The sequence below is a fragment of the Patagioenas fasciata genome, chromosome 1 (assembly GCF_037038585.1).
Source record: "Patagioenas fasciata isolate bPatFas1 chromosome 1, bPatFas1.hap1, whole genome shotgun sequence".
NCBI lineage: Eukaryota > Metazoa > Chordata > Aves > Columbiformes > Columbidae > Patagioenas > Patagioenas fasciata.
In genome coordinates this window covers 213483476-213499666 of record NC_092520.1, presented here as the reverse complement: position 1 = coordinate 213499666, position 16191 = coordinate 213483476, and the positions used below count along the sequence as shown (strand labels likewise).

At 38.7% G+C, this 16191-nt stretch overlaps 1 protein-coding gene across 3 annotated transcripts in view; it reads right to left on the bottom strand.

The window, feature by feature from the left end:
• Positions 1-16191, bottom strand: part of LRGUK (leucine rich repeats and guanylate kinase domain containing) — a 64742-nt gene that overhangs the window by 37475 nt on the left and 11076 nt on the right. For all 3 annotated transcript variants that reach the window (XR_011737097.1, XR_011737098.1, XM_071803546.1), the window contains exons 7-12: positions 14153-14296; positions 11910-11990; positions 10657-10743; positions 8605-8711; positions 4376-4495; positions 963-1059 (exon numbers count right to left, since the gene is read on the bottom strand). Coding sequence is in view for 1 of the 3 variants with exons in the window: in XM_071803546.1 (XP_071659647.1) it covers positions 963-1059; positions 4376-4495; positions 8605-8711; positions 10657-10743; positions 11910-11990; positions 14153-14296 (636 nt within the window). In the remaining 2 variants the exon portion in view is untranslated. The remainder of the gene's footprint in view (positions 1-962; positions 1060-4375; positions 4496-8604; positions 8712-10656; positions 10744-11909; positions 11991-14152; positions 14297-16191) is intronic.

The following is a 16191-nucleotide window of genomic DNA, read 5'->3' as shown; positions in this document are numbered from 1 at the left end:
GCAGAGAAGAGCACGTAGTCCTGCCAGGTATGGGCTTGTATGTTGTTCGTGGATAATAAAACACCGGTGTCTTGAAAACAAGCTGCTGACAGCTTCCAGCTTTCACTGGTAATTCGTTCATAGCGTAGAGAAAGCAAGATCTAAAGCAAGGGGCACCCTTCTGTTGACATTACATCAAACCATATGGCCACGCCATAGAAAATAGAAGATGCCAAATAAAGAGAGGACAGAAACAAATCTGTAAGGAGAATGTATAATTGGCCAAGAAATTTCAAATTTAAAATCTGACAACTGAAACTCTGCTTCCCAGTAGTATTTCTAGAGAGATGTGAGTAGATTATATTCTTTTAAAATTAAACAACTACTCATTAAGGACCAGCTCAGTTGCTTAAGACTGTGTTGGCTCCCCTGTTTGTATCTGTGCAAATAATGAGCTCTGTTGTGTTTTTTCAAGCCAAAGTTTTATGGCAGACGGCAAAAGGCATTGGAAACAGTAGCTGGAGGCACATTGCCGTAAGAGAGAAACGCAACACCTCGAGGGTGAGTTTGCTAAACACATAAAAGACTGAATTCCCTGCAGGGTTGCTGGAAGAATTGGGAAAAAAACCAAAGAAGATTAAAAATATGGTGGCTATTTCAGGAGTTCTTATTTCCTGCACACACACATTATATTTGCATGTGGAAATAAGTTTATTTCTACATTAGACTACTGTTTAAAGACTCCTACTGAGCATTATGCCCATTTAATGGTTTCTGTGCATTCATACAGAAGAAAGGAGAGCACAAATACACAACGAATTTGTGGTTTCTGTCCATGAACTTAAGCCATATAACTGTGAGTGAATAAGCATGCACACACAGCCAAAAGATAATATAAAACTATTTAAAAAATCAGACTTGGATAGAAAATTTCAGTTTAGGTGTAGAAAATAGGCCTAGTAGGATACTAGTCAGGTACTTACTGTGTTCACCATTTTGTCAAATGCTTCTTGAGAAATGAAATAGTAGTCAAGTCTGTTGTCTTCACCAAAATAAGCTGCCCTGGTAGTGTGACAGGGACTGGAAGATATATGGTATAATAAAGAAATAACCTGTTTTCAATCATAGAAGCAGCTCCGGAATAGGAGGAGGGGAAAGGGGGAATACTACAAATCATTTTATTTTTAAGAAGAGAAGAAATATGAGAAAGATAAAGAGGCGCAAATCATACCGCTAATGCCACATATTTGAAAGATTAACACATAAATACAAAAAAAAAAAAATAAAAACAGTTTAAATGTAACATTACATTTTGGCTGTAAATCTCCCAGCCCAGGACAGCCTGAACTGAAGCTGTCACAGAACCCTGGAATAGAGAAATGATGGAGCCATTTTTTTTTCCAGTTATGTCAGTTTGTGGATGATATAAAATAGAATCCTAAATATGGAAAAGGAGGCTAGGAGTTAGGCTGAACTGTGAGGTTAAGAAAAAGCTATAAGGATCAATAAAGACCAATGGTATCCTGTCCTGTATCAGGAATAGCGTGGTCAGCAGGACAAGGGCAGTGATCCTTCCCCTGTGCTCTGCATTGGGGAGGCCACACCTGGAGTATTGTGTTCAGTTCTGGGCCCCTCAGCTCAGGAAAGAGATTGAAGTGCTGGAGCGGGTCCAGAGAAGAGCAACAAGACTGGGGAAGGGACTGGAACACAAGCCCTATGGGGAGAGGCTGAGGGAGCTGGGCTTGTTCAGTCTGGAGCAGAGGAGGCTTAGAGGTGAGCTCAGCGCTCTCTAGAACGACCTGAAGGGCAGTTCTAGCCAGGGGGGATTGGGCTCTTCTCCCAGGCAGTCAGCAATAGGACAAGGGGGCATGGGCTTCAACTCCGCCAGGGGAAATTGAGGCTGGAGATTAGAAAGCAATTCTGTGCAGAGAGAGTGGTCAGCATTGGAATGGCTGCCCAGGGAGGTGCTGGACTCACCGGCCCTGGAGGTTTTGAAACTGAGATTGGCCATGGCACTTAGTGCCATGATCTGGTCAATGGACTGGAGTTGGACCAAGGGTTGGACTGGATGATCTCTGAGGTCTTTTCCAACCCCGTCCATTCTGTGATTCTGTGTGATCTTTAAATAGACTCCAAATAGTAAGGGGAAAAACAATCCTGAATCTAGGGAGATAAGTGGGATAGAAGGCAGGCAAAATAATTGCCTGCCAGCACATAAGGACAACAGGATAAACCTCAGATACATGAGCTTACGACCAGGATGAAAAACTAAAAAAAACCCCAAACAAAACCAAAAAACCCAGCTAAGTCAGCGCATCTAGCAATTTTACATTAACATACACAGCGACTCATGTTCTATCTTAGGAAATTATATTTTGCTACCGGTTTATGCTTTGGTTTTGTTTTTAATTTTTCCATTGCAGGATAACAGGCACAAAAGTGCAATGTGGAGCTTGGGCACTGATTCACATCAATGTTTTAACTCCTTGATTTCTGCTGCATTGTCCTGGAAAACATGGCAATAAAAATATGCTGCCTACCAGGCCATTTCTGTTCTTTTATTCAAGGTAGCTGAGTTATAAACCATTAAGAAGTTTAGTCTATAATGCAGAGCTTGATGTATCTTAACCATCATGGCATTGGCGGGTACCAAGCAAATGAGAACATTGTGCTATGCATGGACTCCACAAAATTTCACTTCAAAGGCCTGATTTTCTTTAAGATATAACGAACGTATCCAGCTTTAAAGGTCATTCCTGAGTAATAGCCAGATGGTTTGAGGGTCCAATTTCACTTTATTTTTTGAAACACTTTCAAACGTTACAACCCTTTCTAATTGCAAGGCCGTGTTTACATTCAAACTGCCGGGGTTTCTCGCATGAAATACATTTTTAATGAGTGGAATGTTGGAAATTTAAAAGTGTAACCCATAAAATTGCTTAAATCTCCACTGAATAATTAAAATACAACTTTGCTTTATGGTTGCAATTTTCTGCTCTGTTAAGATTCTGTCTCTCTCCCTTTTTTTTCCTCTCATGCGTAAGGCTTTTAGGAAATAAACCACACAGTATCAAAACAATGCTCTTAAAAACCCCCGCACAGTGCCAATTGGCATTCAATTAGTCTGCGATTTCCAATCTCGTCTTTCAAAACACAGTAGTTGTTTTAAAGAAAGCCATGAAGTCATTTTTCCAAGTCACATAATCTTCACAGATCTGTCTTTTCAACTTGCCAGTTTAATGATATAATCCAGTAAGTGGTTATAGTCTGAGTACAGAGCAGACAGAAATACATATGGGCTCCACCAGGGTGTATTATTTTAGAGAAGAAGGTTGCTAGGAGACATCCAAAAGATGGGCAGAGCATCCTGGGATGCTACAAATTCCCAGGAATTATTCTCATATATGCACATGGTTGTGGTCCCTTTCTTAGAACCAACCTCTTCGATATTTGAGTGCAAAAATATAGAATGAGGTCCTATCGTGGCAAACGCTAGAGACGTGAAACTATGGCCAAAGTCTGGTTAAAAACGAATAATGGATGATTTAGTGTAATTTAAATAAAAAGATAAAACAGAGGACAGACGATACAACGGGAATAGAGACCAGTGTCAAATAGTTTGTGCTATAGGACTTAGGAAAGCCAAATATCGTGAAGAATGGAATGGGTGGACAAGAGGAAGAGTTTGTATCACTTAATTTTAGGCAACGGATAGTGCTGATCTAACTTAGCCTTAGTGTCTACTGGGCACTGAAAATAAGTAGATACCTCAGGGAACGTGATTCACAAACGCTGAACCTCCCTTGGAAAGAGATTGTTTCTCTCCATTAACTACACAGGGAGCCCAAGGCGGTAAGGACCATAATTCAGACTTTTCAGATAGGGAGAATTAGTCCTCCCAGCTGGTGGCGAAGTCTGAAAGGTGCCATTTGCTCTGATAACGCTACTCACAGGATAATAAACTGGTCCAGCAATTGTACTCGCCGCCTTCCCTATTTTCTGGGTGCAGTCTGCACAGGTACGCTAATGTGGTTATATGCAGGTGCATCACAAAAATTAAGAGAAATGCATACGTATCGAACCAGATGCTTGGGTTGAGGGGCATTAGTGAGCGTAGAAAGAACAGATCAATAAAAGGAGCGCTAAATGATGCATTTTGGTTTGTTTGTTTGCTGTTCACCTTCGAAAAGAACATGATAATTTAAACAGCTTTTCTTTTAAGAAAGTATTTGATGACTCCAGGCAATCAAGCCCTGGGAAGAGATGAAATGCATAGCAATGAATATTTATCGCTTGTCTTTAAGTTTTAACTTCTTAAAAAGAAACAAACAAACAAACCAGCAGCAATTCTAGACTTGATCATTTGGTGTGCTTTAAATTTATGGAGCGAACTTACCCGTATCTGAAGAAATTGTTGAACTGTCTGCAGATCTTATGAGTAAGTTCCCTCTTACCACAGGCTAGAGGACCAACTAATACCAGCATGGGGTAGGGTGTATCAAGACTGGGTAAAGTGCTACAAGAAAGGAAAATAAGGAGCCATTACATTACCTACAAATGAAATCTTTAGCAACTTTCTATAAAGCTTCTGCGAAGACTTTACCACCACTTCAACTAATCTCAGCTGTCTATCACGCTATTCACATTGTTCACAGCGTAGATGAAAAGCAGGAGAAGCGTGTGCTCAGTTTGACATGCTCGAAACATAAAAATAGCACAAAATGCCACATTAAAGACCCCTGGGTCTCTTTTGCAAAAGGAATAATGTTACATCTACTATAATCTTTTGTGATTTAAAGCTCCCTCTGCAGTCGCGGTGTTGCTGGGATTTGTTTAAGAGTTTTCTAAGTCTATCGTAGGGATGGTAAGTATTTTAATAATCAGAATAACAAGCCTGGCGTGAACCTGGACTCGATCTACAAACCTTTACGCACTCCTGAATGTAACCTTGCTGACTTCCACGGCCTTGACAGATGAAGGTCGAAATTTGTAAAGAACTCTTCAATTCAATACAATGGAAAACACCGAGATCCTGAAACTCCACTGTACGCAAATAACGTGACAATAAAAGAACCCGAAGTGCTGCCAAAATACAAAGCCTTCCATTTTCTCCATGCTGAACAGATGGTGAGATCCCCACATTTCCACTTCCAGCTGTAAATATTAGAACGAATAGCATTTCTGCACTTTGGAGGGTCCAGCAATTTATTGATACAGCTACAAATGGAATGCAACTTGGGACTCTCCTTTCTAAATCTCAGCTAGATCTTAAGATTAAGCCACTTGGTAATATGCCAGAAACAGCCGAAATAAATCCACTTATTTTTACCTAACGAATAGCTTTAAATTTAAATTTTAAAGTGGAAAGAAACCATCAATGTGTGTTAAGCTTCCATTTAATGTGATTTTAAATACGTAGATGCAAATTCCTGAAAACAGAGTATATTTATTTTAGCTTTTCTCTAGTTCCATAAGAAGCAATGATAACCATCCAACACAAGCACGGAGGAAAAAGATTTCAAAATAATGGCTTTACTCCTAGCTTAAGTGCAGCAAACCAGCTCTATTTTCTATCAGATTATACGTATATAATGGGACTTGATGCTTCAGAAGCACTAAGATAATAATGCAATTCAGTCTAATTCTCCTATGGAGTACTATTCTCACAGAAGAAATAACAGATACACCTAATAAATTAAGAAACTGGCTTGAGTCCGTACATATGTGCAGTCACTAAGCTGTGAAATGAACCCAGATCCTGGCTCAGTGTTCCATCCACTCAGCTACTTTAAAGCAAGACAGCCATAGAACCTTGGGAGATTTAACCGGTGACAATTATAAAACATCGGACAGCATTGGCACAATAAGCTTATTAGCACAGGACATTAAAAATACTGAGGAAGGTAAAAATACATTTAAAAAATTGTTATCTGAATCGGTGACGTGTTCAATTCAAGAAATACCTTCCTCCTCTCTTGATTATTTGAGCTGTTCAGATCGTCTTTCCCTTTTCTGACATTTGTGGTAAGGAAAACACCAATTTAAGACAACACAATCCCAGGAGGTGTTAGTGACAGTTGTGGATACTACAACCATCATATTATAAATGAACCATCTCAAAGATGGGAATTGCAGGAAACATGCTTAGTGATTCAAAATTGATCAAGATGTAGCAAAAAGGTTCAAACTCTTGCTCAAGGCCGTGCCCTTTGCGAATAACGACGTCAAGGCAGGTCTGTGAAGGGAGAGCCCTTATCTTCAACATGGTTTTAATATATTCCTTCTCCATGAATGGAACCTGTTACACACTTGCAAATGATAGAATTCCTCCAGAATCTTTTCTTTTACAAGGAAGTGTTATATCCAGTAATGGTACAACATATCACTACTTTACATGATTGTATTCAGAATTCAAATTCCCTTAACTAAGTTTTCATTGCTCAAACTCCTCGTACCCTCAAATTCCTTGGATTTATTATTTCATCAGAAGGATATGAAGAACATTTCCATAGTACTATTTTTCATTACATCACCACTTACTGGTTCTCAGAAAGATAAACCAAAAATTTTGGGTTTCCTACGACTTCTGAGCAGCATCTTGGAAAGAGTTCTTGGCTCATTTAATGTGGATCTTTCAACTTTATCTCTGTGAGTACAGAAATACACTTCGTGCAAGATTAATAGATTTCAAGGTCATCTACTGGGATCACCTACTCAGACTCCCCTCAACACATTGGCAACAGGATTTCTCCGAGTTAGTTCTTGTTTCAAGTCCGATATCTGAGGTTCTGTTAGAGTGTATTTTAATTAAAAAAGTTCCAGTTGTGGAGAATCCTTGGTAAAATGTTCCAATGGTTAATTACCTTCATTGTTAAAAATAATCATGCTCTATTTCTTCTCTGCATGAATTTATCCTCAATAGCTGGATACCAGGTCCCATCATGTACTTGCCCAACAGACTGAAGAGCCTTGTTATTCGATTTCAGTTATCACTATGATCAAGCCACCTTTTTAAATGTCATGTGCTTTTATAGTAGGGGAAAAATACACATAATATTGTTCAGTGGTGTGTTACTGTGTAATTAAAGATAGAACCACAAGCTACACAGAGAGAGGGAATGGCATAAAAAACTTAATGTTTTCTAACTGCAGAGGATGCTGCAATGTAACTTTTTCCTTTGTTTTCAGGTTTTATTTTTAATAGAGATATTACTAAACCAGAATTAACTATAATCTCATCTAACGAGATGCAAATGAACTATACCAGTCTGGTCCCAATAAGCATTTTATAGTGGAGAAGACTAGAACACATCATCATTAGCAAGATTTCATTAATGACTGTGTTGTGTGCTTTCCAGCTGAGCACAGGCAAACATTCAAAGCATCATTAACAATTTTGGTCAGTACCATAAATGCTGGTCTGCGTGTTTATATGTTTGTGTACACGATACCTCTGACACAAGACAGAATTGTTTCTTTCCAGCAATGGAGATACACATACACAATCCAATAAACAAATATTTAAACAGAGCCTGTGTCTGCATTGGAAGAAATCCATGCCTTTAGGTAAAACTATTGTGCTTTTTTATTTTACTTCTTTTAAAGAAATCTCCAAGCCTGCAACGCAGTAAATAAGAATTGCTAAGAATTCTCAGAGCTATCATCACTCCTGGTTCCTGCCTTCCGTCAACAATCCCGGAAAACACAAGACTCGCAATAAAGATATTCTAAAAACACGAATTTCAGAGTTACTAAATCATGGCTCTTAAATCAGGTTACTCATTATGAATTCAGATGTTCAAAATGGTGTTAAAGCAGGGTGTGGGGCACAAAAGTTGATCGCAGTGCCCACCATAGCAAATACAATAATAAATCATGCATATTTCAGAGCATCATCCATCAGAGTACGTCAATGCATTTTCCAAGCATTCATCAAGCAAATATCTTAACACATCTGCAGAGCAGCAAAGTACGAATATTTCCATTTTCTAGATGAGAAATGAGACTGAGAGAAGTCACTTGGCATGGAAATGTTGGAAAAAGAACATTGGTTTGCCTCTCCCTTTTGTGCTTTGCGTGGCAGTCAGCATCATCGCCTCCCAAAGGTAGTAGCTGGACTTCCTGAAGTACAAACTTGAAAATTTCATTTTATGAATATAAAATGTGCCCTAAAGCCACAAAATAAAGTCATTTGCTTCACAATGGGATGCCAATAGTGTGAAGAGAAGCAGTGAGCAGAAGAGGGAGATGATACTTTTTACAGCTCTCTTCTCCCTCTAGAGATTTTTAGAAATTGCCTTTGGGTATTGATAGAAATGTTGCGTCTTTCGTTTATGGTGCAAATGGCCATCTGTTTCAACAGCTTGTTGCAAAGAAATGGAGCTGTGGCCAATCTGTCTCAGACTGCAGAGGTGAATGACTCACTTCATTCCGTAATCAATTTCAACCAAATACGATTTGCCTAATTTCCAGACTGCTACCGGAATATTACGGAACGTCTCTTCTTCGTTAGATTAATTCAGAGGTGGGAGAGGGGCAGAAAAACATCCCTCGAAATGTGACAGCGTGTTCTGCTTTACTCGAGTGCCACCCTCAGGGGGTGATGTGAAGTGGAGGTAGGTTTACCTGTCAAAAATTCGGTGGGGCTGCAGCACGCTATACATCACCTGAGCCATATGATCTTCCGCAGCAACAACTTCTGGAGGAGGATCGTATTTATTCACAGCAGCAACCTGTTTCCAAAGTTCAGGGGCAAAAAGAGAGCAGTGATGTAATTGTTTCCAGCTGCAATATGCTTTACAGATCACTCTGAATAATGATGATTTCATATTTATGAGGGTCAGTCTTTGTATTGGGGTTGTCTGTGAATGCTCCACTACATAAATCTTTTCAGGGGGTTTAAGTACAATCTGATAGATGGATGGAAAGCAGCCAGATGTAGCCCGCTGTCTTTAATATATTCAACCTTTTACTGGAAAGAAAACAGGATGCCACGTAAGATGCAAAGTGATTTTGCTTAGGTTTTAATTATCCATTAATTTGCATCCTCTCAGTGCTGGTGGAACGAAGGTCCTGAGGGACTGAAGCCATTCACTTATTCGTCAGAAGAGGAGCAGAATGGGCATTAACAACGTAAGCAAATTGCAATTTTCTCCTGACGATGCATTTCTGTCTTTCCTGGGAGGAAGAACACTCAAACTCCAAGGATTCCCTCCATCCATTCTGCTGAACACTCTGTTGTGGGTACTGCCTGCTAATGAGTAATATTTTTCGGTATTATTAATCCTACCCACTCAGAAACAGGTTAAGAACTACCGAGTTATCTCATGTAAACCAGCAAATATCAAGTAGCCAACACTGCTGCAAAATCCTACCGTAAGCTCCGATGAGAGCCATGTCTATATTAATTAACAAGTAGTTTGATGCAAGAAAGCGGATCTTTAATGCAAAATTTTCAATATTCGGTATCCGATGTCCACGCTATTTTGGGGGAAGCGGAAGAAGGGAGCTCGCTCCAGCTCTAGTTTGGTCTTTTGGTCTGAATTAGTGGTGAGGAACACACTCGGTGCAGGCTGACGCACATCATCTGGTCAAGGTTAGTCCAAAAGAAGCTGAGTTCCTACGCTGCAAGATTATTCTGTGATAATAATCATGAATGGCAAGTTGGGCGAGCGGGAGTTTCACCTCAAAACTACACTTGTGAGCTAAGCTACAACATTTCTCTATATCCGTTTTGTGTGTTAGTGAAGCAGAAGAGCTGCTGCCTCCAAATCAACTCAGAGTTCATGAGGCTGGAGTACAAGTCCTAAAGTAACCCAAGGAAGCTGTTTTCTGAGATGACTTCAATCATCCACAAGTTAAGTCCTAGTCTAAACCAGTCATCCAGGTTCACTTTTACAGTCCATAGAGAAGGAAAAGTTACTTTAATATATTCAAAATGTTATTGAAAGGAAAACAGATACCCACCTAAGACAAAGACTAAGATCAACACCTCGAGTACACGGGGTAAACTACTTTTTGGTATCATCCCCTTCTTTGTGTTCATGATATAGAGCAGCTGGCACTAAACAAGAACACTAATATTTACGTGGCTAAAGTTAGGAATGATGCATTTCCTGCAAGGATCATTTTTAAAGGATAATTCCCTGAAATCCAATCCCAATTGGTAGCTGTTAATTCTAACAGTTCTAGCATGGCTTGGGCCCAAATATAATACTACACACAGCAACAAAACTATAGTAAAAGTGGCACAAGTTTGAGCAGGTTTGGGGTTTTTTGGGGGAAGATTTTACAGTGAAAGCTGCATGAAATAGGTTAGGAAACAATGATAACTTTCAGAGTTCACTTTGCTGAACGCAACACTAAAATAACCCAATTTGAGAATTATTGTAGAAGTAGCACAGTGGTTATCACTCCAGAGTATTTCACAAATGTAGTTGCCTGTTGAGATTCACAATGGCTGCTAAGGAAATGTCTTCACTGAACAAAGCCTTTAGATAAGCTTTGTGTTTTTACATAACAAAACTGCTCGGATTTAAAAGCAAAAGCATCTGAATTTGTAGCCTCTCTTGGGGGCTGGAACATGGGAGATTTGTCACACCCAGGTGACTACAAACCTACATGTGCATGCACAGTATTTACACTATATGATATTTATATTATATGATGTTTACCTACTTTTTCTTCCACTGAAATCTTCTTGAGATCCAGTTCTGTTAGTTGGAGCAACTTGAAGATCACGAAGAGCCAATAATCTGTTTGCTCCTGAAGGACAAAGTTTCCACTTTAAGTACTTCACTCAATCTATCAAATATTTAATTTTGATCGGTTGAAATTAAATTTGCCTTAATACATTGCAACACTATATGAACTTTAAAAGAGACTTTGCATTATAAATTTGTCATCATATAGGCTTTTAAGTTGGAGACAATCAAAAAGAAGAATTAAAAATCCAAGGAGAAAGCCGGCACCGACAAGTTCATAAAGCTTTTTAGTTCTAAAAGCGGTAAGGTCCTTTTAAAACAACTGAAATTCAGGCGGCTGCCTTAAGATGATTGCTTAATGTATAAGTTATTAAAACAGTAATTGAAAGGAACAGGATCAGACTTTGCTTAGGGGAAGGACATCTAAAAAGAAAAAGGTTCTCAGATTCTGGAGGAGCAGGGACAGCCTATTTTGGGTATTTTTTCATGCTAATTTCATTGTGTGCCAGGACAGGCCATTCTCACAAAAGTCAATACAAAACTGGCAATTACAAGAAGTTGTTAAACCCTTTATATTTTTATTCTTTCTGACACTGGAAATCACTGTAAAATTCCCACGTAACTCAGAAATCACAAGAGTCAGGATAGAATAGTCTTTGATCCCTCAGGACAAATTACAAATGCAGAGTCAAAGTCAGAATTTGTGATATTTTGCTAATGTCATTGTTGTTGATAAAATGGATGTTTAATTCATTAATTGGGAATATTATGGGAGCCATAGATGAGAACTGATTAAATCCTAAAGAAGAAAAGAAGATACAGATTCCAGAGACACATGGTTTTAAAAGGGCTATTTTAAAGTTCCTTAAGCTTTTCCCAGGAACAATTAAGTACAGGCCTTCAAAGCAAATGAAAAGGGGATCTTTTCCCAAACAAAAATCATGGGATGTTGTGAGAACAAATGCATAAATGTATTTACGAATGGAATTAATAAAATTAATGGATTTACTACATGGATATTAAACATAATGATTCATACGCAGCTTTGGTTCAGATAAAGTTCCCAGTACATAAATATCCCAGGGAAACCATCACTCGTTATTTCTTGTTCTCTGAAATGACCTGGCCACTCTCAGAGACAGAAACTGAGCCTAAATGGATTGAGATGTGATCCAAACCACTAGTTCTGGGTTCTTATTTTTGGCTTCCTCTTTAGGTCTTTCTTACCTGTATAGGATTTTTTAAAAGATTTAAAAGTCTGAGGAGAGGCAGATCTTCAATATAGTCAAGTTCACGCAGCTCAGCAATCTAATTAGTGACAGAAACAGAGCATAAATCAGCAGCAACAGAACCCATGATAACTACGAAAATATTTTAATCCATGCTCTTAAAGTCTGGACATAAAAAAAAAAAAGTCATTATACTCACAAAATGGGTATCCATGTTAACAGCATTCAATAAGGCACTTTAGTCATAAAAGGCAGACAAGTTGGATGTTAGCTAGAGCAGCAGTATAATACAGATGGCAATTTCAAACCACCTGCATTTTTCCAGTTCTTTCAAATGTCAAGCCCTAACCCATTTAGCTTTTATGCGGCTGATGTGCTTAAGTGAGGCAATTCTGTGGTTCTTTTTGCGCTTCAGTTCACTAGCAAAAAAAAATAATAATAATAATTCCTTTTTTAAGGAGAGTTTCTTTTCACTGGAGCTTGAGTTCAACCTTTCTAACTTGCAGCACTTGACTGAAAAGCATCAGCAGAGTTGTCCTTGGCTGCGTGTGATGAATTCCACTTCAGGCCTGGTCTGTCCACACGGGAAACCTGGGCTGGCTGTATTTGAGCACATCGAATAAGCATCAGAAGTTGTGTGGGGTTAATCAAATTGGGTGAGTTGTCAAGTTGTAAAGCTCTCAATGAAAACAAAATGGGGCAAATGGATTCACATCGCCTCATTTTCACCATCTGTTGAGTTAGACCAAGTCAGGCGCTTAACTTCACTTTAAAACTACTGAAGAGAGGCAGTTCCAGAGCTCATCTGATCTATAGTAGGTTGGGATGAATTTCTCTGTAAGGAAACCTGGTTTTCCTTCACTGTTGAAAGACTGAACCTAGAAAACTTCAGATTCCATCCCTACCTTGTACTTGGCTTATGAAAGTGTCTAAACCCCAACCACAAACACTAATTTTGAGACAACAAGAAGGCCACCACAACAGTTTTGGTCACGTTAAATGTCATTTGGGTGGATTTCCTGCATAAATCACAGAATGCCAATTGTCAACATTCGAAAATCATTGAACATCAGAGTTTGCAGACAAACCTATCGTGCCCATTTTTTAACAAATCAATCATTTAAGCTCATTCTGGGTGGCAGTGAGCTCATGTAACTCAGATCTTTCTGTGTCAATTAATTAAAATTCTCTTTAAATTATTCTCCAGAAGGAAATGTTCAAAAAATGGCGACTCATTAAACAGTTCCAATAACATCATTAAAAGAGATAAAATTTGATGAGGTAAAATTAATAGCTTTTGCGTGCCGTAAAGAACAGTGGAAACTATCTGAGGCAATGGAAGTGGTGTTATTAATGCTAATAGCAGCCATACCATCAGTTTCCTGTCTTGTGCAATTGATGTACCTTTAAATGTCAACCTGAACATAGCGTGAGAAAAATAACTCAGGGTGTCTTGAATTAAATCCTGTCAATGTATCTTGCAAATGGGGAAAAATGACAGAAAAAATGTTCAGCTCCCGGTTTATATTTTTATTTCTTACTTTCTTCGATTTCTTTTTCACACGCAGATCTGTCTTTGATGTCAAAATGATTCGTGAATTGATGGTCTTTTCAGTTAAGGTCCCTGGAAACTCAATATCAAAAGTATTATGTATATATGCGTCGAGTTTTAAAATTCAAATACAAATGAGTTGGATTATATCATTGTACTTCCAGTGAAAATTCTGCTGCATAACAAAAGCCGCTTTATTATAGAGTACACGCCGTTCTGCCTTACAAGAAGCTTCCAGCTAAGAGCTCAGTAAAATCTATGGTCATAAAATTGGGCTGAGAGGTATTAGCAAAGCCTCCTGAGGCCTGGCAGGAGAAAAGCCGTGATGTAAGTAAAGATCCTCAAGAATAATCAAGCTGAAAAAGCTGCAAACTCATCCCTGGCTTATCCACTCAAGGGAGCACTGTTAGTTCTTTAGATACGTGAGCACTAAATACTATAGAAGTGATACCGATAGAAAGATAAACCCACCTAGAGATATTAAATTAGGCCTGAGGAGTAGAGTATCAATCAACATGTGAAATGCCATTGGAGTGAAATACCTAAGGAAAAGATGTCATATTTTCTAATATTCATTTCTTGCAGTGTTGTAAGATTTTTTTGATTAAGCCTTAAAGGGCTTGAATTTTAGGTCAAAAAAATAGTATGCATTCTGAGAAAAAGCTGAGATGAGTATTTAACTACACTACCTGGTTATCCTCTAGGTTGATCATCTCTAGTAGATCGTGCTCCTCCAAGCCTTCCAGACTAGTTATTTTATTGCTAGATAGGTCCAGTTTCTGTAGAGTTTTCAAGCTGTCCAATCCACTTATCTTCTCAATCTGGTTAAAGCTCTAAGAAGAAATGAAAGCGTATAAACTGTTGATAAAGTTCTATAGACGAAAAACAACCTTCCTGAAGAAGAACAGAGTACACTTCATTATTGAAAATCCTATTACAAATAGGATTATGCATTAGCCCCATCTTCATCTTAGGTGAAATATTGCAGCTTTCCGCACTGCTCAAGGAAAAACGAATCAACAACCTTCTGATTAATTTGTCTTCAACTCACCTTGAATAGCAGCGAGAGCCAACAGCAACAAAACCATCTCTAACATTCTTTTAAAGCTGATACTGGCTAAAGGATACTTTTGCACTCAAAATTCAGAAAATAGATGTGCACATAAAATTATAGCATATACATAAATACATAGAATTGCCCTCTGCAATCACGGTTACATTTACACTTATGATTACAGAATAAATAATGAAAATATTAAGGTAGAACTGTAGTCTTTTTTGGACTACAGGGAGCCTATAAAAATATCTCTAGGATACACAAATTCATCTTAATGCATAATAAATGAAGACAGATTCTATTTACTGTCAGTGACAGCACGCAAAGGAATGTTAAAAAACCAAACCAAGACACCTTACTGCAAGTTTTCTAGACTCTAACACAAGAAAAGACTGAGCTTTAGAGAATTCACAACCAACTATCATTGTTTTACATTCCTTCCAAACAAGGTATGAGACAGAAGAACCACATTTATCACTGGACACCAGATGGTTTCATTTCTCAGGGCCTCACAAATCACATCCTTGTTTCTGCTACAAACTCCAAATAGGTAGAACATATTACACTAGATTTTTACTCATCTTTGCCCCGGTGGCCACACGTACCCAGATGGCCTCTCAACATGATGCTTTCTCTATAACCTTGCAAGTGATATTTTTCCACCAGCATCACCTTGTGCTGAAAGCTGAGAAGCCTCATACTCTATTAATAAATATTTAGGAACTGTTGAAATAAATAAGCCAGCTGACTCCCATGTTAATCCAGTTGTCTGTCCTTGACATTTTTCCTGACTTTTAAATGTTTGATTAGGTTATTAATAGCATGGAGGCTCTTTATTCTCTTCCTGTTCTTCGTTAGACCTCTGTTTATTAGGAAACAGCTCAGAGCTCTGGTTGCAAAATGCTATGCAAGAGGTGCACACAAAACTCTGTGAATAAAAGGCGTTTGTGTGAAGATCCTTTTTTCCCAAAGCATAAATTTCCTGAGAGTCCAGTTCATTAGAGCTACATTTTTATAATTTTTCCAAACATAATCAGAATAAAGGCTTTTGGGGATAGTGAAGCAGTATTTACAGTTTTTGAAGCCTTTCTTCCAAACTTCAGACCTTGCTACGCTTCCAACCTAAAAAGTTCAAGGGAAAATGGGAAATAAAGCTGAATCAATGGGAAGAGAGGAGATGAGTACTCCCACGAAACAAAGAACTACATCTTATTCTAATTAGTAAAAAAAAATGCTGTGCTAAAAATCTGTCTGTTTACATAATTTCCACGTGACTACCTACTTCACTAATTAAAAAAGACAAGCAGTTGTATAAATAATCATATCAGCATGTAAGAACCACGACTGAAGAACATGTTCATATTAATAAGGTTTAGCTGTCCATGCAACCTCCAAAACACTTTACGGAGTAGATTACCATTACTAACAGAGCATGGTCAGCAGGACAAGGGCAGTGATCCTTCCCCTATACTCTGCATTGGGGAGGCCACACCTGGAGTGTTGTGTTCAGTTCTGGGCCCCTCAGCTCAGGAAAGAGATTGAAGTGCTGGAGCGGGTCCAGAGAAGAGCAACAAGACTGGGGAAGGGACTTGAACACAAGCCCTATGGGGAGAGGCTGAGGGAGCTGGGCTTGTTCAGTCTGGAGCAGAGGAGGCTTAGAGGTGAGCTCAG